This window comes from Paramormyrops kingsleyae, chromosome 1, assembly GCF_048594095.1.
Source record: "Paramormyrops kingsleyae isolate MSU_618 chromosome 1, PKINGS_0.4, whole genome shotgun sequence".
In the NCBI taxonomy this organism is placed as follows: Eukaryota; Metazoa; Chordata; class Actinopteri; order Osteoglossiformes; family Mormyridae; genus Paramormyrops; species Paramormyrops kingsleyae.
The window spans coordinates 27,440,936-27,465,192 of NC_132797.1; the positions used below are offsets into that span (position 1 = coordinate 27,440,936).

General features: G+C 38.4%; 1 protein-coding gene across 1 annotated transcript; it reads left to right on the forward strand.

Annotated features, from left to right (window-relative positions):
• The first annotated feature begins 358 nt into the window (after nt 1-358).
• Nucleotides 359-23,176, forward strand: dsg2.1 (desmoglein 2, tandem duplicate 1). The gene is made up of 14 exons (XM_023823528.2): nt 359-552; nt 6,924-7,037; nt 8,479-8,634; nt 8,797-8,938; nt 9,262-9,419; nt 9,793-9,927; nt 10,014-10,199; nt 10,279-10,721; nt 11,410-11,552; nt 13,934-14,155; nt 15,259-15,492; nt 16,337-16,482; nt 18,904-19,152; nt 19,657-23,176. The coding sequence occupies exons 1-14, from the start codon at nt 499-501 to the stop codon at nt 20,713-20,715; spliced, it is 3,441 nt and encodes a 1,146-aa protein (XP_023679296.2). The 5' UTR covers nt 359-498; the 3' UTR covers nt 20,716-23,176.
• The last annotated feature ends 1,081 nt before the right edge of the window (nt 23,177-24,257 follow it).

Genomic DNA, 24,257 nt, shown 5'->3' on the forward strand with positions numbered 1-24,257 from the left:
TTATCTTGCCTTCGTTGTTTCACATTTTCATCATAGTAGGTGTTGCGTTATGAAATCTGTCTTAAAAAACGATCCATACCACTTTCCGTTATTTTACCTAAGATACAGTTAAGCGTGAATTAACTTTTTGAAAACCATTACACCGAAAAAAAAATATATATATATAAACAAGGAAATTACAACTTCTGTTAAGTAATGGGGCATTTTCATTATTTAAATCATGACATTAATACATGATATTAATAGAGATTGTTACAGCTCTTTAATTCCTCGGATTCTGATGCAGACCTGGTGCTGTGTTTCTCTGTCAGTCATAGGTCCTCCTACAAGACGCGTTTGGGTGGGGATTTAAGTGAAACGCCATTAAATTATGTAGTTGGCTTTTGCGCATGTTATACACTGGAGGTAACACACCTTTGAGGAATATCTGGCGTTTTCACCTCGTTGCACCTTAGAGAGACACATTCACGGGTCACTGAACTACAGTGACTGGATGAAATGGGACGGATTCTCTCGCTTGCCGCCGGATTCCTGTTTCTATCATTTTTTGCGGTGAGTACAATATTCGATTCATTGCCAACATGGCTGTTTTTTTTTGCACTGAAAGACGATTTATTCTTTAGGACAGTTTTGACACCCATTGCAGTTTTGTACTAACATATGTAGTCATCCCCACAGTAAGTTGTTGCACATGCTAATACGAAAAATCGCAGAGAATATAGAATTGTGTATTTCTTCTGTGTAAAACCATTTAAACCCATTTAAGGAAAAATTAATTGTGTGGCAAGATTTTGTTGCGCTGTTTACCGGATTCAAATGTTGTCTAGATTCATGAAGTGTCTTTGGGATGTTTCCGGTATTTAGCATACAGAATTGCATACGAATTGTTTTACTTTTTTAAGATTACATGTTATATATCAATAACCTCTCGCGATATTATTTCTTCATTTAATCACCCGCTGTTGTCCTGAAACATTTTGCAGCTTTATTGCGGTTTGTAATACTTCGACATTTCCTCGACGGAATGATTAAAACGAGTTCACAAAGAGTAGCCTATAAAAACAAATGTAAACGACAGTTGTACAAAGTAGGACTATATTTCAATTATACAGTTATATGAGGGTTTTATTTGTTTTATTAATCTTTAGTCAATATTTATTGTTCTTTAATGTTAACGTACACGTTAATTGAATTATCTTTTGTGATTAATATCGACAAAACGCCGTTGTTGGTTCAATTTTACTATTTAAAAAACATTTTTAATTCCTTAAATTTAAGTTTGTTTGCTCAAATGTACAAGATAATGATAATTACTGAGATGATGTAGGCTATTTGGCCGAAACCACCTTTTACTTAAAAAAACGGGCAATAAATAAGTAAAGTTCATGGTGAAAATACTCTTTCGTACCTATACTGCCATACGAATGTGCAGTGCTGCCTCTTCCAAAGGCACCTGTATTCGGAAGGGACACTGGATGGATACTGTAGGCCCTGTCGGCCTGTGGCATTTTCCCACCCGCCATTTTGCACTGTCTGTTCAAATACTCATTTGAAATTTAATTTGAAATAGATTTTGACGTTTTGATTTCTCATGGTGATATAGTGTTTTGCACAGCTCTCTTGCTCATTTTAATTGATTATTTAAATATTTAATTACTGCTTTTCCTTTCGTGTTTGTCTTTTTACATGTTTTTGCCTTGTTTTTATTTGTACTTTACATTATCAGTTGTTGTATTTCTTTCTGGACAAATATAAATTCCATCTTATTTTATCATATTTTAAAATATGCAGAATATCGACTTTTATTAAATTGAAAAGTTACATACGAAAATGCTGGGGATGAACGTGGTAAAACAAGTCTATATGCTAAATACTGGAAACATCGCAAAGACTCACTTCTTGAAGAACTAGGCAACATTTGAATCCGTTAAACAGTGCAACAAATATTGCCACACAAAATTTTCCTTAAATGGGTTTAAATGGTTTTACACAAAAGAAGTACACAATTCTATATTATGTACGATTCTTTGTAAAATATGCAATTACTACGGGTGATTTATTAAATACATTGATTTGATTCATTCTCATAATTATTAGACCTATAGGAACAGCATGGTAGTGTGGTGGTTAGCACTGTTGTCTCAAACCTCAGGAACTGCATGATGTCAAGTCTCCACCATGGTTCCGTGTATGTGAAGTTTGCATGTTCTACTCATGTTGTGGGGCTTCCTCTAGGTACTCTGGTTTTCCCTCACAGTCTGAAAACATTCTGAGGTTAGCCAAATTGACTGTATACAGGCGTGCATGGGTGAGTGAATGGGGTGTGAGTGTGCCCTGCAATGGGTTGGTGCCCCATCCTAGGTTGTTCCGTGCCTGTAGCCTCCAGGATAGACTCCAGATCCCCAGTGAACTTGAATAGGACAAGTGGTTTCAGAAAATGGATGGATGGACTTAAAAACAAACAACAGTTGTTTGAAGTGCTATACAATCAAAATAGCAAAAACCTTAAAACACATTAAAAATACAAAGACCAGTTTAAATGGTGAAAATAAAATAAGTGCAATAAGACTGTAACAGGAAAACAAAGAAAGCAACTCACATACTGAGTTAAAAGCCAAGGAATAAAATGTGTCTATGATAGTTTTTAAAATCAGGCTGTGTAGGGGCCAGCCTAACATGCAAAGGCAACTTGGGGTGAATCTCAATATGTGTACTTGACAGTACCAGTTCCAATACTAAAAACAGATGTATGGAGGATGGTAAGAATCCCTGGATGCTGGTCTTGCTCCGCCCCAAATATCAAGGATACATCAGTTCCACCCTCGCCAAACGAGACCGATCCTATGATTCATTGTGCACCAAGTTCATTCTTGGAGGGCAAGACCAGCAAGTACAGTCTTGTGTTATTGGTATTGAGACTCACCCTTGTTCCAGAGTTTGGAGGCTACAATTGAATAGGCATGATCTCCCCTGTGCTTCAACCTTGATTTAGGGACAACCAGCAACAACTGCTGAATGGACCAAGCGACCGTGATGAAACGTATGGTTGTAAAAATTCTGAGAAATAGGTAAACAAGAAAATCCGGAAACATGCAGAGAGCCAGTGAAGGGAGGCCAGTATGGTGGAAATGTGATCTCGCTTGCATGTTCCTGTTAAAACACAAGCTCATTCTGGACCAGCTGTAAGCATGAGAGGGAGGCTTCGCTGACACTAACATAAAGGGCATTACAACAGTCAAGTTGGCATGAGATAAAAGCATTTACAACCTTTTCAGAATCATTAAATGATAAAAAGGGCCTTAGATAACAGCATCAGCTAAAAAAGCTAGCTTTAATTACTGAGTGTATCTGCTTGTGTAATTTAAAATCAATGTCCATTATGACACCCAGATTTTTCACAGTGGGTTTTAACGTATGAGTTCTAGGGTGTCGATCCATCTGCATGCTCGCTGTTCCCAAGAAGGAAGAAACTTCAGTCAAAAGAATTACACAACCTGTGGAAACATGTTGAAATAGTCTGCATCTATGTACTGTCTGGTATCAGGAACACCCATGAATTATTAATGTAGTCTAATTTTTCCAGTGGATTGCATTTACTTTTCACAAGTTACCTAGCCCAAGATGGAATGTTATAAAATAACATGACATTAGGTATTTATAGGGAGGATGAAGAGTGAGTGTCTGTCATCTTTTAATAATTAATATGATAATGCATTAGGTTTGGTCCAGTTGGTATACACATATTCTGCTAGGGAATGGTTTTTAAATGAGCGTTAAAACAGGTTTTAGGAAAACATCTTTAAATGTGAATTTTCATTCAACAAAATGACAGTATTTTTTGTGGGAACCAAAAAGACAACAATGCTGTATCACTGCAATTTATGGAATATAACTTTTTGATAGCTTAGTTAACTGTTTTTAGTGTTTCCCCTTGTTTTTTTTGGGGGGGGGGGAACGAACACTGACAGGATTTATGGTGTTCATGTGTTTCTTTTAATGACAGCAGTCAATATAACAACTGAATTAAACATCAGAACATTTCATTTTATGACAATTTATGACAATTCACCACCCTGGGAGCGTTTAAAAAAACGCAGATATGTTTGCTTTTCAGGTGGTTGACGTGACATATTTTCCGACGCTCGCCCTCTGTCCGTTGGTGGGAGTGTGCTCACCTGTGTGTGCGCGCTCGTGACTGTGCGCGGTCATCAGGGCGGAACTCCACCACGCGCGATACAATAGAGCAGAGGAGAATTGTAAACGCGCGACCGTGTAGAGACAAAAATGACAAGCTTTTAAATAACGCAAGGCTATTTAGTTTGTTTAATAAAAGTACAATGTATATACCTGTTCTATAGGAAAGGAAACCTTAAATCACTTCTGTTGTGATCTGGCGCTATATACAGAAAATAAAATTAACTTCAAGGGGGGGCGGGAGGTCCCCCCCTAATATAATGGTAGATGAATATGGGCTGATATTTGTGCCACTAGAAACTGAATATGAATTTTGTATATTTGAATCTGCAGTTATCCGCATTACAAAACTGAATCTGAATTTAATAGTTTGAATCTGAATTCCAGTAACTTAAAATAGCATTTATCCTATATACCTCGAAAAATTCAGTTCGCAAATTCAATTTCAATCTAGTGCAGTGTTACTCAAACTTTTTCAGACCAAGGACCACTTTCTCAAAAAAAAAAAATCAGGGACCACATCCAACCACCCCCGTCCCACGCCAAAAAAAAAGCATAAATGTTTTGAACCTTTTATTGTACAAAACATCTAACAATGGTTAACCAATGGTTTGGAATGTTTTTTTTTTCTTTTTCAATTTTATTTAAAGTTTCCTGTTCGAAATATTGTTTTCAATTTTCACACATTCAAAATGGCAAGTAACATGACTGTTATGAAGAAGTAATAAACTAATTGGCTCTGGTGAAAAGCAGCCTCATATCGTAGCACAGGACACAGTGTGGATTCGGATCCTCGGAATCTCCAGTCCAAAAAAATCCGAATTTTAAGTATTCATCATGGTATTTCCTTTTAACTTTTGTAGATGATTTCCCAGCATGTTGAATTTTTTTTGGTGGAGCTAGGTCTACCTCTTGTTGCGAGCAGTGTTGTGAGTGGGACTCCTCGCTAGCTCCCGACTCCTTTCTATGCACGTCGGTATCTTTATCATTTGCCTTTCTTTTAACTGATCCCGTCTTCAGCCATCTATCCATCCTTGTTTCATACTATCTGTGTATTTTTTTTAGTTAAAGTTAAATGCTTTTACTGCTTTTTGCTTCTTTTCACTTAGCCTACTGACCTGACAGCGGATGTTGTTTAGGAGACGAAATTGGCGGGGTTGATAGGCAACAATTTAGGCACTGCCAATTCAGATTTATTTTTAGCCTACATTTATTTTTATACATTTTTTTTAAATAAAATGTATAAATTTTTGTTCCGAGAATAAATTCGCTTTACCCTTCAGTCAATGTTAGGTTAGGTATTTTTTTTTAGAGATGATATCACTTCACGGACCACTTGAGGTCGCTCACGGACCACTAGTGGTCCGCGGACCACACTTTGAGTAACACTGATCTAGTGTGACACACGTCCGGGTCCTTGAGAAAAAGTAATCGACGGCAGATTCACACGCAACTCATTTCCACGTTTACGACAGTTCTGCAGGTCGGGGTAAAGAGGAGGCGTGTGCCGGGGTGTCGCAAGCGCAAATGCGGGATCATATACGTAATAAAAATTAAGCAGTACCGGCACTGCTATATTTTAATCTTTATCGTACCACCACTTCTCACAAGTTGCCAGTACTCAGAGACAAGCGTCACCCGGGAGTGGCGGGACACCACTCAGATTCAAACTATTAAATTCAGATTCAGTTTTGTAATGCGGATAACTGCAGATTCAAATATATAAAATTCATATTCAATTTCTAGTGGCACAAATATCAGCCCATAGGCAAACACTGGTTTTGCATGAGGTGGCTAATACGATGATCACAAACATATATAGTTTTTGGTGTAAAATTATTACAATGTGAAACTATACATAAGCTACAACTGAAAATTGTGACAAAATGACAAATTGATGACAATTGTACAAAACCACTTCCATATATGTACTGAAACATTTGGAAATTTATGTGAAACAATGAGGAATGATGCTCGCCTGTGCAGAACTGACTTTGTGGTGTGGAGATTATGCTTTTTGTTTTGCAAATATTAATTGTCATTTGAGAAATGCTCCAAAGCAATCAAGAAAAACTGTAATTGAAAATGATTGCTGATAACAACAACCATAAAATTGTCTTGGTAGCTTTAACTTTAGTTTAAGTTTAAAGTTGCAAAATCAATTACGTGTTGAGTCAAGTGGAGGTGCCTATTCTATGGCATTTCAAGTAGGCCTGCATATACATCTAAGGCTCAACTGCGATGCACTGTGCATACTAAGAGTTTTTTTTCCCCGAGTTTCTACAGCCCTCTGTAAAACATGCAACAAATACATTTTTATTGATTACCTTCTAATCAGTTATCCAATGCAGCACAAGGCCAGGGGTACCACAGATGGGAGACTCACATAAAATGAAAACATGTAGACTATATGGAGAGTGAGGGGGTTCAAACCGCCAACTGGAAAGGTCTGAGGCAGCAATGTAGTCCATTGTGTCGCTATACCGCCCATACATTAGGCTATGTTTCAAAACATTATTTACGTTTAAAAGCTATCATGTCTATAACTTATAATAACCCAGCGACTGTTGTTCAGGAGCGTCGTTTCTGCTCTTTGTCCAAAAGTAAATGGAAGACTTCAGGCAGCATTTTATGAGTATATAATTATTGCGGGTTTGTACAGTAATTGAGCCAGCTATGCAAAATGACATCCTTTCACGTTGAAAATATGTAATCTGTCTTTTTTTAAGGTTTCCAAAATTGAGGTAGATGCGCATCTGCAAAGACAGAAAAGAGAATGGATAATCCCCGCCCAAAAGCTGGAAGAAAATGTGGACTATACGAACAGGGAGTACATTGCCAGGGTAATATTTTTGTTTCATTATAATTTCAGATTTTTAAGACCTGTCAATTGGGTGATGGATGTAAAGTAAGAAGGTGGTGAGATTTTGAATTAGAACAGTTATTGAACACACACACACACACATTATCTATCTATCTATCTATCTATCTATCTATCTATCTATCTATCATATTATTTTATGTGTTATCACAATTATATTTGTTATCACAATTACCGTATTTGTAAATCAGCTGGACATATTAGTCTATTGAATTAAATAATGTAATGGCCATACTGTTCACTATGTATAGAGTTCCCTTAAGAAGAATTACATTTTTGGAGAGTTTGGTTACGCACTCATTTCACTAACATCATCCATCTTCCTTTTTTCAAATCATTTTGCATTAAAGTATTTACAGTGTTTCTCAATTACTTTGGCACATTTCATGAAGCATACTTAACATTGTTACAATTATAAGAGCAATTCTCAAAACAGTTTATGCCTATAACACAACACTGGTTTAACTGCAAAAGGCCATAACTCAACCAAACAATTAACTCATGTTTCAAAAGTAAATAATTATGTCAATGAATTAGTTACTACCACAAAAATGGAAAGTGCCTTCAGCATCATTTTAACCATGAGTCAAGATGCTTAGATATTTTGTCAAAAAGTAAGTATGCTCCCTGTGCTCCATGATTCCGAATGATAATCATGTACAACTTTCTCACTGTCACTGACTGGCCATTATTTTTAGCAAACTGATACTCATTCATGTAAGAAATAACAGCAGGTTTACCATTGCAAGGCTCTACATTAAAGCATGTCACATTCACTGGCAAGAGAAAACATTTGCATGCAATTGTAATTTATTTCACATTTCAAAACACAGTACAATAGCAAACAGAAAAGTCACACAGCACGGTATAAAACAAAAACAGCAAAACAGCAATACAAGACCAATAAAATGGCAAAAAAAAAGGTACTGCGGGAAACAAAAATACAGCAATGCATTATCAATGCAATTTATGGAATATATTTTTGAATAATTTTGAAAGTTTGGTCAGCTGTTTTGCATGTGGTGGCTTAAATGACGATCACATACATATATTGTTTTGGGTGTATAATTATTACAATGGGGAACTCCATAATCCAAGACTAAAGCAACCGATAATTGTGCCAGATGATGACAATTGCACAAGACCATTTGCACACATGTACTAAAACATTTGTAAATTTGTGTGAAGCAATGAGAAATGATGTACTTCTGTGCAGAAGTGACATTATACTGTATCACACTAGCTGTTTTGTAAACTGTAATTGTCATTTGAGAAATGTGTCAAAGTAATTGAGAAAAAAACAATAACAATGAAATTTCCTTCTTTTTAATGCTAAACTAATTTAAATAGCAGTTTTTCTTTCCTGAATTTTTTTCATGGACAAATCACCTTTGTTTTTCCAGATTCGATCTGATGAGGAATTTACTTCATCTGTGAAATACTCTTTGAGAGGAAAGGGGGCCACTGAAGACCCAGTGAATTTGTTTATTGTTCACCCAGATACCGGTAATGTTCGGATCACGGGCATTCTGGACCGAGAAAAAATTCCTGAATATAATGTGAGCCCCGTTTCAATCCTGGATACCTGATCATGATATGTCACCTTATTAAAAACAATTGAATCATATGTAGATTAAGACTGGAATTGTAACATTAAACCTGTTTTATTTATTTGTTGGTTTGTTTGTTTGTTTATGGTTTGTTTGTTTGTTGCTTTTCAGCTTCAGGGAGTTGCACAGTATAAAAACGGAGATTATGCAGAAAATAATCTCAACCTGCGTATTCAGGTTGTGGATCAAAATGACTGCCATCCTACATTTGGCAAAATGGAGCCTGGCGCTATCAATGAATCAAGTCCAACAGGCAAGTCATTAACTCTATCTTTTGTTTTTCTCATTTACTCTCTTTGTCCATTTAACTTACCCACCGCCATCCAGACGGTCATGTTTATGAACTTGCACATTCATCACCAGATTACATAATTTTGCCAGGTTTATGAATGACTACATTTAATACGTTTAAGTTTTCTTGTTTAGAGTTTTACAGCAAATAAACATGATTTTTTTCAGTGTAACACAGCAGCAACCACCTGCCAAAGGTTTATCTCCAACAGCCTCTTAATTGCAAGGTGATTTGGATGCATTAGGATTGGTGGAATTAATAAACTCCCGTCTTTTGCATTATAGGTACTTACATAATGGCAGTAACAGCCACAGATGACGATGAGCCTGGGAATCCAAATTCGCAAATTAAGTATAGCATTTTGAACCAGTCACCAGGAGAGGGTATGTTCTTCATGAAAGATGATGGGAAGCTTTATGTTCAAAATCCTATGGACAGAGAGGTAGGCAAGCAAATGGACAGGTTGTGTGTTGATTTCTGTTTGATTCTAACACAATGCTTTGGATGTGATACTTCTGACATGAAAAAGAAATTATATTCATTCATCCTAATAAAGAGACACGTCCAGTTAGAAATCAGGTGGGTCTGCCTATCAGCCCAAATGCCGTTTATGAAGAAAGAAAGGAGTTTACTTGTATGTTGCAGCAAAGCTGAGAAAATTTCCTATTTCAGACTTGTATCTCCAGCTTGTAGAAGTAATATATTTTGGATTAATTTCTATTCTTTATATTCAGCATTGCTGTTAAATTGACCTTATGATAAGACATTAAGGGCTATTGCTTGAGCATGAGCTGCCTGTTTTTTCCTGTCTGCAGACGCAAGATAAATATGTGCTGACTGTCAAAGGTACAGATCTCAACGGTGCAGTGAATGGACTCACTGGAACAGGGACTGTCGTGGTTAACATCCTTGACATCAATGACAACCTTCCTACGTTGGAGAAGGACAGTGTAAATATTGCCCGATCGCTTTGTGATTCCAGACTTTCTAATGTATGTTTGCACAGTGCTTAGATCTGTCCACATTTTCTCTGCAGTATCAAGGAAGCATAGATGAAAATACGGCCAATATGGAGGTGATGAGATTTAAAGCATTTGATAAAGATTTAGAAAATACAGACAACTGGTTGGCCCAATTTGAAATCATTTCTGGCAATGAAGCTGGGTACTTCCACATCGAGACTGATCCTAAGACCAACGAAGGAGTTTTAACACTGGTTAAGGTGCGAAAAACTTCATCTCTGTGCCAGTATGTTTGTGACAGACAGGATGGCATTTAATACCTTTGTGTTTTTCTTTAAGCCTGTCGATTATGAAGAACTCAAAGATTTGGACCTCAAATTGGCTGTGACGAACAAGGCCCCATATGTCACCTCAGGGGATTGGACAAGCGCCGGAGGAGGCGGGGGAGGTGCTGGAGGAGGCGGGGGAGGTGCTGGAGGGGGTGCCGGGGGAGGTGCCGGGGGAGGTGCCGGAGGAGGTGCCGGGGGAGGTGCCGGGGGAGGTGGGATAGGTGCTGGGGGCTTTCCGGGAAGTGGTCCAGGTGTACCTGGAGGTGGCACAACGTTTATGAAGACCTACCCGGTGAAGATCAATGTGAAGAACCAGCCAGAGGGCCCCATGTTTTCCCCCAAAGTAAAAGCCTTCCCCGTCTCTGAGGACAAAACAACGTTTGACTCCAAGAAAGTGATTGGACATTATCCAGCTCTTGATTCAGACACACGAAAACCAGCAGAAAACGTGAGGTTGGTGTGCACAAACTCCCCATCATTGGCTTATAGGATCATAACGGTACATGTATACACCATATACCATTCAGTGCATCATTTTCAGTTCGGTAAACAAATAAATACATTTATTAACATGGGCGGAAATACAAAATACTAAATACAAAAGCAGATGTTCAACACAGAAAACATTTTAATTTTAAATTTAAATTGGTTATAGCTAATGCTGGTTACAGTCAGTCATAATTGGTAGTTTGGAAACATTCTGGTTTCCCGATAAATTTCACCAGCACTGGAGAGAGTCAGTAGTTTATAAGACTAAGACTGTCTGTTGGCTCAGTTATACCAAACTTGGATATGTTGCCGGAAACACGCCTACTGTGCAAACTCATTTGAGGCAACATCATCGGAGTGTGTGTAAGACTGGAGCAAACCAGAAACAACCTGTGCAAGTTAGTCTCTCTATGACATCTATGACACTTTTGCGGTGGTAAAGTAACACACAAAGTGGCCAGAAACTACAAAAGTTCGAGACAGCCCAAGAACTCAGAACCAGGAACTAGGTTCCTGAACTTTGGTGTGAAAGCGCCTTATGAAACAGATTTTAAAAAGTAAACCTTGAGGGTCTTGTTTAGAATCCTTTTGTCACTTTTTTATGAAATTGACTGCACCTTATTAACACTTGGATTAATTTATGCGCATTCAGGTACGCCAAAGGGTCTGATCCTGACAACTGGCTTACAATTGATGAAAAAACGGGTGACATCCGACTCAACAAAGCCCCAGATCGGGAGTCTAAATACCTAGTCAATGGAACATACTATGCAAAAGTACTCTGCATGTCACAAGGCAAGTGCTCAAGTGATCAAGCATTCTGACACCTGTCTGCTTTATTAGTCCTGATGTCACACAATATCTGGACATACCAGATAAAAACTTTTACACTCATGATGTATTGCATCCTGCTGTTAAAACTACAATATGACTTTAATAGTGCTTGTTCATGGATAGCAGACATATGAACAGTGTTACTGCCGTTACATCAAGCCTGTACTGATAGTTGAACTATGAACTAGTTTGACCTTAAAGTTTGAACACTTGAGTTGAAATACACAGTGAGAAGTTAAAAGTTGTTGTCTGTTTTATCAATTGTCTTACTATTCAGTGTTTTTTTTTCCATAAATATTGTTTCCTCCTTAAGCCTGAGTCTTCATATGTGAAAGTATGAATGTGTGTGTTTGTGTGTGTGTGTGTGTGTGTATATATACAACTCTGGAAAAAATTGAGATCATTCTATATTATTATTTTTTTTATAAATCTGCATTGTTCAGTCCTGGTTTCATTCTGGTTCTGCAGGCTGCATGGCAGGATGTCTCCAGGCTCAACATTTCTAAGGCAGCAGTACAGAAGAACAGCGTGAAGCAGGGGACACTGGGAATGACCAGAAACCAGCCAGGTAGAGGGCAGAAGTGACTTTGTAATGCCAAAGACGAGCGTTAACTTATCTGCCAGTGTCTCATGAGTCAGAGGATGACATGAAGTGCCCTTCAAAAAGAACGGGAAACATCAAGTGGTGTGTAATGCACTGCTAGAACAGTTTGTAGCAAGGCTCCTAGAAGCTGTCCCATAAAGCAAGGAAGAAGCCCTTCATTAATGAGAAACTCAAGCTATATATATATATATATATAAATATAGACACACACACTCACCGCAGGAATTATTTTTTCCACTCATTTCTCAATTTATGGGTGTGCGTCTATGAATATACTTTTTTTGGTAAATTGCAGCCTGGTTCTTAGTTTCTCATTAATCAAGGGCTACTTTCATGCTTTAAAGCAGGGGTTCCCAAACTTTTCAGCTCACGACCCCCAAAATAACCGTGCCAGTGACTCGTGACCCCCACTATCCTCGGAAGTGGTTAAAATATACAAATGTTGCACGCAGCGGTGCACATGCGCCAATAGGCCTTTCCAAACATGAGCATGACAACACAAAAGAACACAACCATATAATTTTTTTTAATAGTGATTTACTCATTTGTTTAATTTCAACAAAATATCCTATCCAAACAAGAGCATGACAACACAAAAGAACACAACGCTCTAACAACCATATAACTTTTTAAAAAATTGTTATTTATTCATTCGTTTCATTTAAATAAAAATAATATCCTAAGCATAAAGCGATGAAAATTACCTACACGTTACGTGCACATGTCGGAATGTTTAACATACTGTAAATTCTGCTGCAACTGACGCTACTGATGTGTCGTTAATCTGTCGTAATCACCTCAGGGGTCGCGATCAAAAGGAAAGAAATTTGAAAGGCTGATGATTTTTTAATTTGCATGTTTTTTTTTTTTAAATGTAACTATTAACTACTAGTTTTTATCTTTTGTTAGTTATGGATAAAATGTTAATATAAAATGTTAAAATGTTGATAAAATGTTATTTCTAATAGTAAAAAAAAAATTATTTGATTTCTTGGAAATCATCTCGCGACCCCCCCCCTCAATGTCTCACGACCCCCCAGAGGGTCGCGACCCCTACTTTGGGAACCACTGCTTTAAGGGACTTCAGTCCTGCTTCTAGGAGCCTAATATGAACTGTCCTAGCGGTTCACTTCACACCTGCACTTAATGTTTCCCAGTCCTTTTGAAGGTCACTTGATGTCATCTTCCGATTCATGAAAAAATGTCAGATAAGGGTCATCTCTGGCATCAAAAAGTCACTTCTGCCCTTGACCTGGCTGGTTTCTGGTCATTCCCAGTGTCTCCTGCTCCACATTATTCTTGTGTACTGCGGTCCAAGAAATTCTGAACCTGGAAGCACCCTGCTGCTCAGTGTAGCCTTCTGCCAGCAGAACCGGGATTTAAAAATGACAAGTGCATATTTAAAAAACATCAAGAGATATTTTTTTTGTTACAGTTTAGCAATAAAAGTAATAAAAACTTTACTGTATTACTGTAATACCTCATAAGCCTTGCAACTATCTTTAAACTTCAGAGAAGTTGACCAATTTCGCTACACAGCTCGTTTTTGTGTTTGTTGCAATACACCTGCCCTCTGCTGGTCTGGTGGATTCATATGAAGACCTATATGTAACTCGGCAAAATGCATTGTCTTCTTATCTATTTAAATGTTTTCAGCCACCACTGATATAATATATATTTTGTCGCCATCTAGTGGTTTCTTTTAAAATGTTTGCTGATCTTTTTTTTTTTTTTTTAGATATGCCATCCAAAACTGCTACAGGTACCATTGCCATCCAAGTGGAGGACTTCAATGACCACTGTCCTAAGCTCATAAGTCATGAACAGTCAGTGTGCACAGAAGATGGCGTCGTATTTGCCACAGCTGAAGATCAAGATGCTGCCCCTAATGGAGCCCCTTTTGAATTCAGTATTGTACCCGATGGCACCACAGGAGAGTGGACCTTGGAGAGATATAATGGTGAGCAGGCCATTCCAGTATCCATCTGAATACTATGATTTCTGCCACAGGGATCTTTGGTAGGTTTAGACTGTGGGTACAAGAAGTTTATGACAGTACCTTAAATTGCCAGTATTGTAGCCACACATTGGTTGAACTGACCATTGTCATGGAACCCTGATATTTGTCACAGAATTCTGACCATTGTCATTAGGGGTGTAACGGTACACAAAATTCACCGTTCTGTACAAATTTCTGTTTTGCATTCCCGGTTTGTTACAATTTCAGTACAACAGTGCAAGCATATTGTTCTGAAATTATTATTAATACTGCAAACACCATTAGGAACAGTTGTAAACCAAAGGCAATGCATATGCCGGTCGACATGTCTGAATAAATACCTGAGACAGTGTTTGCCCTACCATTATATTAGGGGGGCGCCACGCCCCCCCAACGGCACCTCCCACCCCCCTTTGAAGGTCGAGTTAATTTAATTTTATTTTATTTTCTATATAGCGCCACGTGCGCGCTATATAGAGTCACGTGCGCACACACAGGTGAGCACACTCCCACCAGCGGACAGAGAGCACGCTTCGGAAAATATGTTTCATTAAAAGAAACACAGGAACACCATGAATCCTGTCAGTGTAGGTCTGCCCCCCCCCCCAAAAAAGCTGTAAACCTAGAGGAAATACTGTAAAAGATGCTTATTTGCAGATTGTAAAAATAATTATGTAAAATAAAGTTTAAAAACTCAAATATAACATCACAATTGTCCTTGAAGAAGTGTTGAATCATCAACTTGACAGCCAGCCACCAAAGAACCCTGCATTAGGGTTGCGAACCCTGTGGTATTTTACAGGTGAATATTTGTGCTAGAATTTTAAACATGGTTCGCGAACTTCAGAGAGTTCAGATGTTCGTTAAAGGAGGATTATTAGGGACCAATCCTTCAGAAGCTTGAGAAACTGCTGTTTCTGTGACAAAATACACACAGCACGTGTTTGTCAAAAATTCATCCTTTGCTCTTATTTTCCTTCCTAACAAATGCTTGCTTTAATGCTAATTTTTACATAAATACATACAATTCTGTTTGCTTCATTTCCATATTTCTTATCTCAAAGACACTACAGTCATCCTGAGAGCTGAGAAGAATCTGTGGCCTGGTCCCTATAAGGTGGTCCTTGACATAAAAGACCAGCAAGGCCTCTCCTGTCCTGACGATGAAGAACTGAAACTGGAAGCTTGCACCTGCACCGATAAAAAGCTGTGTACCGCGGCGGGGAAGGACAAGAGGAGCTCCGCACTTGGACCGGCGGGGATCGGGCTGCTCCTCCTTGGCCTCCTGATGCTGCTGCGTGAGTATGCGTCAGACAGCAGCCCCACAGCGCTCACGACATCATGGCAGGCACAGAGCACTATGCATACTGAGGACAGCACTGTTGCATCAAACCCCTAGGGTAGACGGTTTGAATCAAACCTCTGCTCAGGGTTTGTGGTGTTTACAAGTCCTCCCCATGTTTCCACCCAGAGATGGCATGCAGTTAGGCTAATTGGAATCTCTAAATACCCATTTTGTCTGTATGCATAATGTAGTGGACTGGTATCATGGGACAGGCTCCAGGCCTAGTTTTTACAGCTGATGGATATGTATGTACTAATATGTAGCTACTATTGCAGTGCCTCTTCCTACAATATTTTGTCCCGTTATTGAGCTTGCAATGGGTTTGCGCCCCGTCCTGGGTTATAATTATAATTCTGTAATATGATTATATTAATTATTCACATGCATCATGGATTGGTACGTTTGTTTCTAAATGTTTGGTACTGTACATGTCATAAAGTTTTGTTTTGTTACGTGTTCGGCTTTCTGAAAGCTGCAGTACTGCAGTTGGCCATGTGGAGGCGCGTAACTGAACACTGTCCTCTAGAGTACATAGTGAAAAATGTACTTAAGTGTACTTTAGTCAGTGGCAGAATCCGCTTAAGGGTCATTTAAATACGACTTGCCCATATTTTGGTGTTTCTCTGCCTGAAGAGAATAAATCGCCTAAGTATACATAAACCCTGCACTAAAATTGATTAGAGAATATGCTTCAGTCAAAAAAGTGTACAGCTACGTGCTTTTTTGACTGAAGTGCATGGGAGAATCGACCCCCTAATGACTAAGGTCTGCTTGCCTTCCCACCTGAATGTGTGCAGTGATACCCCTGCTGCTGCTGTTCTGTAACTGCGGGGCTGCTGGAGCCGGAGCGTTCGGCGGCATGAGAGGGGGCTTCACTGAGATGCCATTTTCCACCAAAGAACACCTGATTGCCTACCATACTGAGGGCCAAGGCGAAGATAAAGTGAGTAGCGTTTTCATGATCCATTTTTTATATGATTTTTATAAAATCTCTATAAAAGATGTTTTGTGAGTGTGCTTGGATTAAGGCTGCAAGTTTACTTAACATCATCACGAGGATTGCAAGAAAATGTGATTAATTTGAGGTTTTCCCCGCCATCCGGAAGTAAAGCGTTCGTATGAAACCTTTCGTAAGCAGAATTTAATTATATGGGAGCCATTTTTCAGTGTTCCCAGACCAAAAAATCACCTACCAAATCATACCAAATATCACATTAAACCGAAAATGGCATTTCACATTTCAAGAGTCTGAGATTGAAGATGAACAGGTTAGTTTAGTCATTGCTGCAAAAACGCAGTCGCTGGCATTCTTCCTATTGTTTCTTAATTTTCTGTGACTATTACTGTTGGGATCTCTCATAGAGTGAATTTTACTGTGCACTTTCCTTTTGGACTTTGCTGGATTACCTTGATTGAACGGATTGCTTTGGACTTAACCTCTTCTAGTGAGTTGCCCTGTTGTAGTTTTTTTCTGTCGTCTGCCTGGCCTGTTGCATTCCCTTCTTTGTTCCATAAATCCCCATTTTCACGGCTGTTTGCGCTTGTGCTCACTCGCCAGTCCTGACAAGTAGTCACACAGAAAGTGATGCCATTTTGTGATGCAAAGCGTGTCGCCTGTGACATTTAGTCTTAAATGATATAAGAATCATATTGAGCATGTGGCATATCGATTTCAAGGGAAATTGTATTGTGATAATTATCGCTATCATTTTATCGCCCAGTCCCACATAAACCAGTAACACAGTTGTTTATTATCATTATCAAGTATTGTGTAGTGTACATAATTCTATGTACTATACTTTTATACGGCTGACAGCACAGTATGTTTTACACTAGCATCACCATAAACACGTAAGAAATGCATTGCGCTATGATGTCATGATGGCTACGACATCGCTAGGGAATAAGAGAGGGCATTGTATTATAAGATGTTAAACTAAACATTTTTTTTTTACTTTTTTTAGTCACACACCTTGGTAATTAATGGCATGTACCACGTGTACATATTATACAGATGGATCGAAACACTATTTAATTTTGCCCCAAATTTTGATGTAAAATTTTAAATTTGGCAAATAGCTCTAAGACGAGTAGCCTGGCCACCACTGAAAGGACACTTTATAACATGAGAGATCTTGAGACTTTAAGGTATAAGCCTTCAATAAAATAAACAAATATTGCAAATTACAATATTTTTACCCTATGCTTGCCTCCATCTGATCATTTTTAAACCAAAATAAACCGGGTAACATCAGCTTCCCTGTGAGACGCTATTAGACTATAGGACTGTGGGACTGTTCTGGGATTCTGTGCAACCGCTCGACTTAATCTCTCATGTTGTTTACAACCAGAAAGGAATATTATAGGTCTCTATTAAAATCTATGGTCATATTATTCTCCCATTTGGGTAACAAAATGCTGCTTACCTTAACACGATCAAAGAAATAATAATCCGTCATAAAAACCAGTGGTAGCACTTGTGCTACTAACTTTCTCAGTTGGCAACGTGAAATTCCATGGTTACAAAGACAGCTACAGTACAGTAATGCACATGAGTCAAGCAGGTTACCGACACAAAGATGAGTGGTGTACCCAAGCCAAGACTTCTAATATTCAAGGTATACTGTAGAATACACTTACACAAACAAATATTATGTCTTACTAATATTTGTATATTATATGATTTTATGCATCCAAATCATTCTCAGTATTGATTTCGGCTTACTTGTCATCTGTATGTTTCTGCAATCTTTTCTCAAGCTCCAAAAATATTCCTGTTTAATTGTTGATGGCCAACTCGCGAATGACCAAAACCACGAATATCTAATGCAGGAATGTGAAGGGTTTACTGTATTTGCAAAATATTATAATCTGAACATTAACTTGAATAACTTAACTCTCACCTTCACTTATGTCTGTCTTGGGGTTTCTCCTTGGCTCTCCCTCTCCTTCAGTCTCCTCCTCGTTCCTCTCATTTTGCTTTTTAAAATAATCAAATATAGACTGCTTTATTTTTGGAACATATTAACATCACAGATAAAGGGATTGTTTTGCACGTCCTATCATCAGATGCACATATACTCCCGCATGCAGGTAAGGAGACACTAACTTAGCAAAAAGAAAAAGACACACTGAACCAGGGAAGAAGAAAAAAACTCTTTCAATCACATTTTGTTATGCAGTACCCATGCCAGAGCCAAACACCTAATGATTATCATACACTCATACAGATGCGACCACATGAAATTTGAACTCAAATACACTCAATAAATGGTCACATATGCAACCAGACTGGTGCCCTGTGTTAACGTGATAAATTTCCTAGCCCTTACTATATTTATTATTTTTTTGTTTTCCCTTGTAGGAAGTCCCACTTCTGAATGCTCCAATCGAAGTGGATAATGTCGTCAAATCAAGTGCAGGTCCTACTCAAGCAGCAGGAATAGCTGCCGGGCTCATTTCAGGTTCCTCCGGATTTAAGGCAGGGGGGCACATGGACATTGATTACATGGACCAAGACTTTGCATTTAACTCACGATACCGTGCTACTGAAACTGAAACATATGAAGGAATTGCCCTCCCTGATTTTTATTTGGAAGAGTACTACTCAAAGGTTAGCAGTGCTAATGCTTCACATTTATTTGCACATTACAGAACATATTATCCAGTTTCAAAGTTAACTGAAAGTTGGCTGTAAGGGTGAATGGAAAGTTAGCTATCTATGTATGGCTATGTATTTTTTGTATATATTTTTTATTTAGCTCAGAAATGGATACCTTAAACTGATAACTATTCTCCTAGGTTAATAAATGTGATCAGTTGATGTACATTTAATGTACGGGTCAAAATTGATATTTTAGGTATATATACATGGATACATGACACTTAGGTTCACATTCTTGGGTATATGCATTTGTGCATCATGATAAGATTGGGGGGGGGGTGTTTAAATAATACATTTTATCACAAATCATACCTGCATTGTCTAAAAAATTATCATCATTTCTATAGTTAGTTGAATGGACTTTATGTAGACCTGTACCAAATGCACAAACCTACAGTAATTCATTTTTATCTTCCATTAACTTATTTGTCATGTTTTTCATGAACATTCTAGAAAGCCAGTCTTGCTCTAGACAAAGAAGCCCTGGATGAAAAAATGCTGGTGTATGACTGTGAAGGACAGGGATCCTTGGCAGGCTCTGTTGGCTGCTGCAGCCTCCTGGAAACAGACAACGACCTTGAATTTCTGAATAATCTGGGCCCCAAGTTCAAGACCTTGGCTGACATCTGCAGAGGCCCTGAAATGGAACCCATAACGTTTGTCCCGCCACCATTGCCGCCACCCAAGTTCGAGCCACCCCCAGTAACAGACGTGGTGATGGACACTATTACCATGCCAAAGGTGGTTCAACCCACTGTCCGTGTGGAAAAACCAGTTGTTGAGACCAGTTACATGGCTCCCACCCCTAACGTGACAGTCCGCGAGAACGTGGTGGTCCCCAAACCAACATACGTCATTCAACAGCCTGTGTACTACACCACAACCCCTGTGGTACCAACCACTCGGTATGTTGTTGATCCTCAGGTTCATAACACTGTGCTGGTTGCGGATAGACCCTCGATTCCCAGCACGCAGACCATGTATTTGGTGAACAGTGTTCCTGCAGCTGAGAATATGATGATAACTGAGAAGAGAGTGGTGGCAGGACCTGTAGGTGGTGGGTTGGTAGAAGGTTCAGTTCCAGTGATGCGAGAAGGTCTAGTGGGAGTAAAAGCAGGTGTCGGTAATCTTTATGGATCGCAGAACGTATTGGTCATGGAGGGGCAGGGTGGGGGACCAGTACTTCAGCCTGGAACCCTGACAAGGAAGGATCTGCCAGGGTCTCAGAACATCCTGTTGGTGGAGGAAAAGGTTGGGCCTGGGCAGGTGCTTCAGGGAGGTGGTGCATGGGTGCAACAAGGGTCTTTGGCGAGGGGGAACATTTCTGGACCCCAGAATATTCTCCTTGTGGAGAAACAGGGAGTTAGTGGACAGGTAGTACCAGGGGGTACAGCAACTTTGATCCAAGGGTCTGGTGGAAACATGACTTTTAGTGGTGGTTCCTTGACTGGTATACCCAGCGTAACGAAAGTAATCACCAAGGAGAAGAAAATTGTTTCAACCAAAGATTGAACACAAAACAAGCCAGTTTTCCATGGCATTGTACTCCGATTATTGGTCACAGTAGTGATTTAGATAATACAAGAACGTTTAAATCTGTGGTGGCAAAACGTAACAGATCAAGAAAATGCAGAATAAATATAAAAAACCACGAATTAATAACGATTGTTTTCTAGTGTTTGTTTTCTCGTTTCTCTGTTTTTTTGTGTTTTCTTATTTTTTAGTTTTTTTAATTATAAGAACTTAAAAATGTAAACTTATTTGAAAATATCGAAATATTGAAAAACACAAAAACATTGAAAGATTGAGAAAACTACGGAAGAGGATTAGGGCCACCATGAAAATATTATTTGAATTCTATCTTTAATCTCAGAATTCTGACTTTAATGTCAGAATTCTGACTTTAATATCAGAATTCTGAGTTTAGAAAAAAAAGTCAGAATTCTGAGATTAAAGTCAGAATTCTGAGATTGAAGTCAGAATTCTGAGATTAAAGTCAGAATTCTGAGAAAAAAGTCAGAATTCTGATTTTAATCTCAGAATTCTGACTTTTTTCTCAGAATTCTGACTTTTTTTTCTAAACTCAGAATTCTGAGATTAAAGTTAGAATTCTGAGATTAAAGTCAGAATTCTGAGAAAAAAGTCAGAATTCTGACATTAAAGTCAGAATTCTGAGAAAAAAGTCAGAATTCTGAGAAAAAAGTCAGAATTCTGACATTAAAGTCAGAATTCTGAGATTATAGTCAGAATTCAAATAATATTTTCATGGTGGCCCTAATCCTCTTCCGTAGAAAACACTTTCATCAGTTGTTTTTTTTTTTTATTTATCTTTGCACTGCAGGGCCACCGTACCTTCCAGCCAATGCTTATTTCTCATGTAGATATGTGTAGTCTTTTAGAAATGCAAATATACGTCATCAGAGCAAATTATCGGTAAAAATGTAAATATCTCAAAAATAGATTTTTATGTATGCCCATTGAGGCAATAAATAACCAAGCAATTATTCCTTGACAATAGAGGCCATTGCTGATTTGTTCATGGCTTTATTTTTGGGGAGAAGTTTTGTTCAGTGACTACGTTTTTATAGATATTAAGAAATTTTTGTGTGTAAATTCAGAATATACTTCAGATTTGAAACAGAGTGCACAATTTAGGTCTGGAAGCATAGCAGACTATCATTTGTGGTTTATGGTATATCTATGGTCGCTATTGGTTTATGAGCAAACGAAAGAAGTATGCTGTTACATCAGAAAAGGCTGTAAGCAAAAGCCACAGAGAAACCGGACCGCCCAGCTTAGCAAGAGGTGACAGATACCCAAGTCCTTTGCAACATAATTGCCATTAATGAAGAAAAAGGGATCGGCGGATAGGCAGTGTATAGGCTACTTTAACTCATTGAAATAAAACTTATCTCCAGGTTGGGTCATATACTAGAAAACTGGGATAAACTTGGGGTCGAATTGTTGAACTTGTTTTTTATATTGAACATTTTACTGATGAATTACAAGAAATGCAGGTTTGAAGCAACACAGCTGTACTGCCGCACCTTTCGGTTACCCGCGTTTTAGCATCATGCTATGGTGTGCTTTCTTGGCTATTTTGTACTTCTTTTTTACGAAGCTGTATTTTTTCCCATGCACAGATCATTTTATAAGAAAATGAAACTGTTTTTCTTTTTAATTTTTATGTGCACCAAACATAGGACTTGTCTGTCTAGTTCCGTGTACATGAATGTAGCCATACCTGCTTGTATTTCTCTGGAAAGAAAAAAGCTTTCTAAGGAAATGATTATGTTTTGCTTCTGGTGTAAACATTGATACTTTCCTGACTCTTTACATATTCGCTGTTGCAGTGGAAGAAAATTTAATGGTGTGATCAGATAATCCAGGACAGAATCTGTTGTAAACTCCCATTTCAATTAACAGGACCTGGATTTCACATTAAGTGCTTGCTGTGAACTGATTGGTCAGTCTCCTATAATCATGCATGTGTCACTAATGTTAATGTAAAACTGCTGAATGAGTCTTTCAATCAAGGAAGCAGAAGAAACCAGTCAGAGCAAAGAAGAACTGATCTATTTAGCCAAACACAGGAGGTGACATGGATTATCTGGTCACCCTAAAATTTTATGAAGTTGACAGTCAACTATTCCTTCTTATCGCATTAAGTTCCACTGGCCATGGATACACTGAATGTGTTTGTCGGTTTTGGTAAAGTATGCAGGACTGACCACTGACTTTAATGCATTATTACCCTTTGAGTGGTCAGTATTTCCGATAATCTTTCTCTGCATCTCTCCTACTGCAACCCTTAACTAATAGAATAAAAAGTATTTTCACGGCAGGCTGCACATATGTATATTTGATTTTAACTGCCATAACAGATTTTTATACTTGCTTCATTTATTGAGTGCCAATGGTTTCTGTGTTGAAAGGGAAGGTTTCAATAAAGCTTCACTGGAAAAAAACAAAACCCCCGGGAAACTTGATTTTGTAATCTGGAAAAACGAGGCTGTTTTTCTATGGTGCCAGACATCTGAAAAGTAACACCAAAAGAACAGCAGCCATCTGAGTGTGAAAGAGTGCTTCTCAAACCCCGGTCGCAATCCAGCAGCACGCTGCCAGCTGCCTCCTGTGAGCCGTGGAACTGTGGCAGGGAAACGAGGCTATAATGAGCTGCAAACATGGTCCCTGCATGGGGATATTCTGCTGGTCTGCAAAATACACAGGGGGGGCTGATATATTGGCTTATTGTCATATAAAATTTAGAAAATAAAATGAGAAACGTTGATAAACTGTCGATAAGGAACATTTCTTGATAGCGCACACCAGCCTATCACATAACAGAAACAAATGCAACTCCAACCAATCATATGGTTGTATTTTAGGAACAGACAACCTAGGCCCCAACAAAAATGCATAGCAAGGTTGATTTAGTTGGTGGAGCACACTGCATGCTACTGTAATGTATCATAATATATCATGTAATATAATGTAATATAATAATATAATGTCATGTAATAATATAATATCATAGAAGTGATAAGTGCTCCCTCAGAGGGAACTTGTGTCGGTGATGAAGGCGAGAGCCCAGCACGCACAACATCTTTTTAAAAAGGAGATATTGAGGACAAACAAGATAGAAAGATGTCAGCAGTATGATGGGGCATTTTTGCAGTTTAAAGTCGTGACAGACTGGAAATTCTGTAAACTCATTTTACCACTTCCTGATTCTATTAATACATTTGGAAAGATACATATAAATACGTAATGATAGAAACATAGATTTTATACATATATAATAAGCTGTAAACATGATTTTACTAATTGCATTAGTACTGTACAACATTATAGATGCCATACTTGAAGGATTCCCCCTTTCCCCCTCCCTCAGGCTTCCAGAGGTCAGCCTACCCATGTCTAGTTTGCCAAGCTCACAAAGTAGAATCAGGGTATCCACTCCGAAAAAGTTAATTGACCCACATGGTGATGTATCATTGACGTGACCTACAAATGAGCAATAGAATCCCGGGGACGAACAGACAGCTGAAGGC

Bases quoted from the DNA above. Each gene is read 5' to 3' on its own strand.
- dsg2.1 (XM_023823528.2), top strand. From the start codon at position 499: ATGGGACGGATTCTCTCGCTTGCCGCCGGATTCCTGTTTCTATCATTT. The intron at 10,200-10,278 runs GTGCGAAAAACT...TTTTTCTTTAAG, and splicing joins GAGTTTTAACACTGGTTAAG to CCTGTCGATTATGAAGAACT. The intron at 19,153-19,656 runs GTTAGCAGTGCT...TGAACATTCTAG, and splicing joins TGGAAGAGTACTACTCAAAG to AAAGCCAGTCTTGCTCTAGA.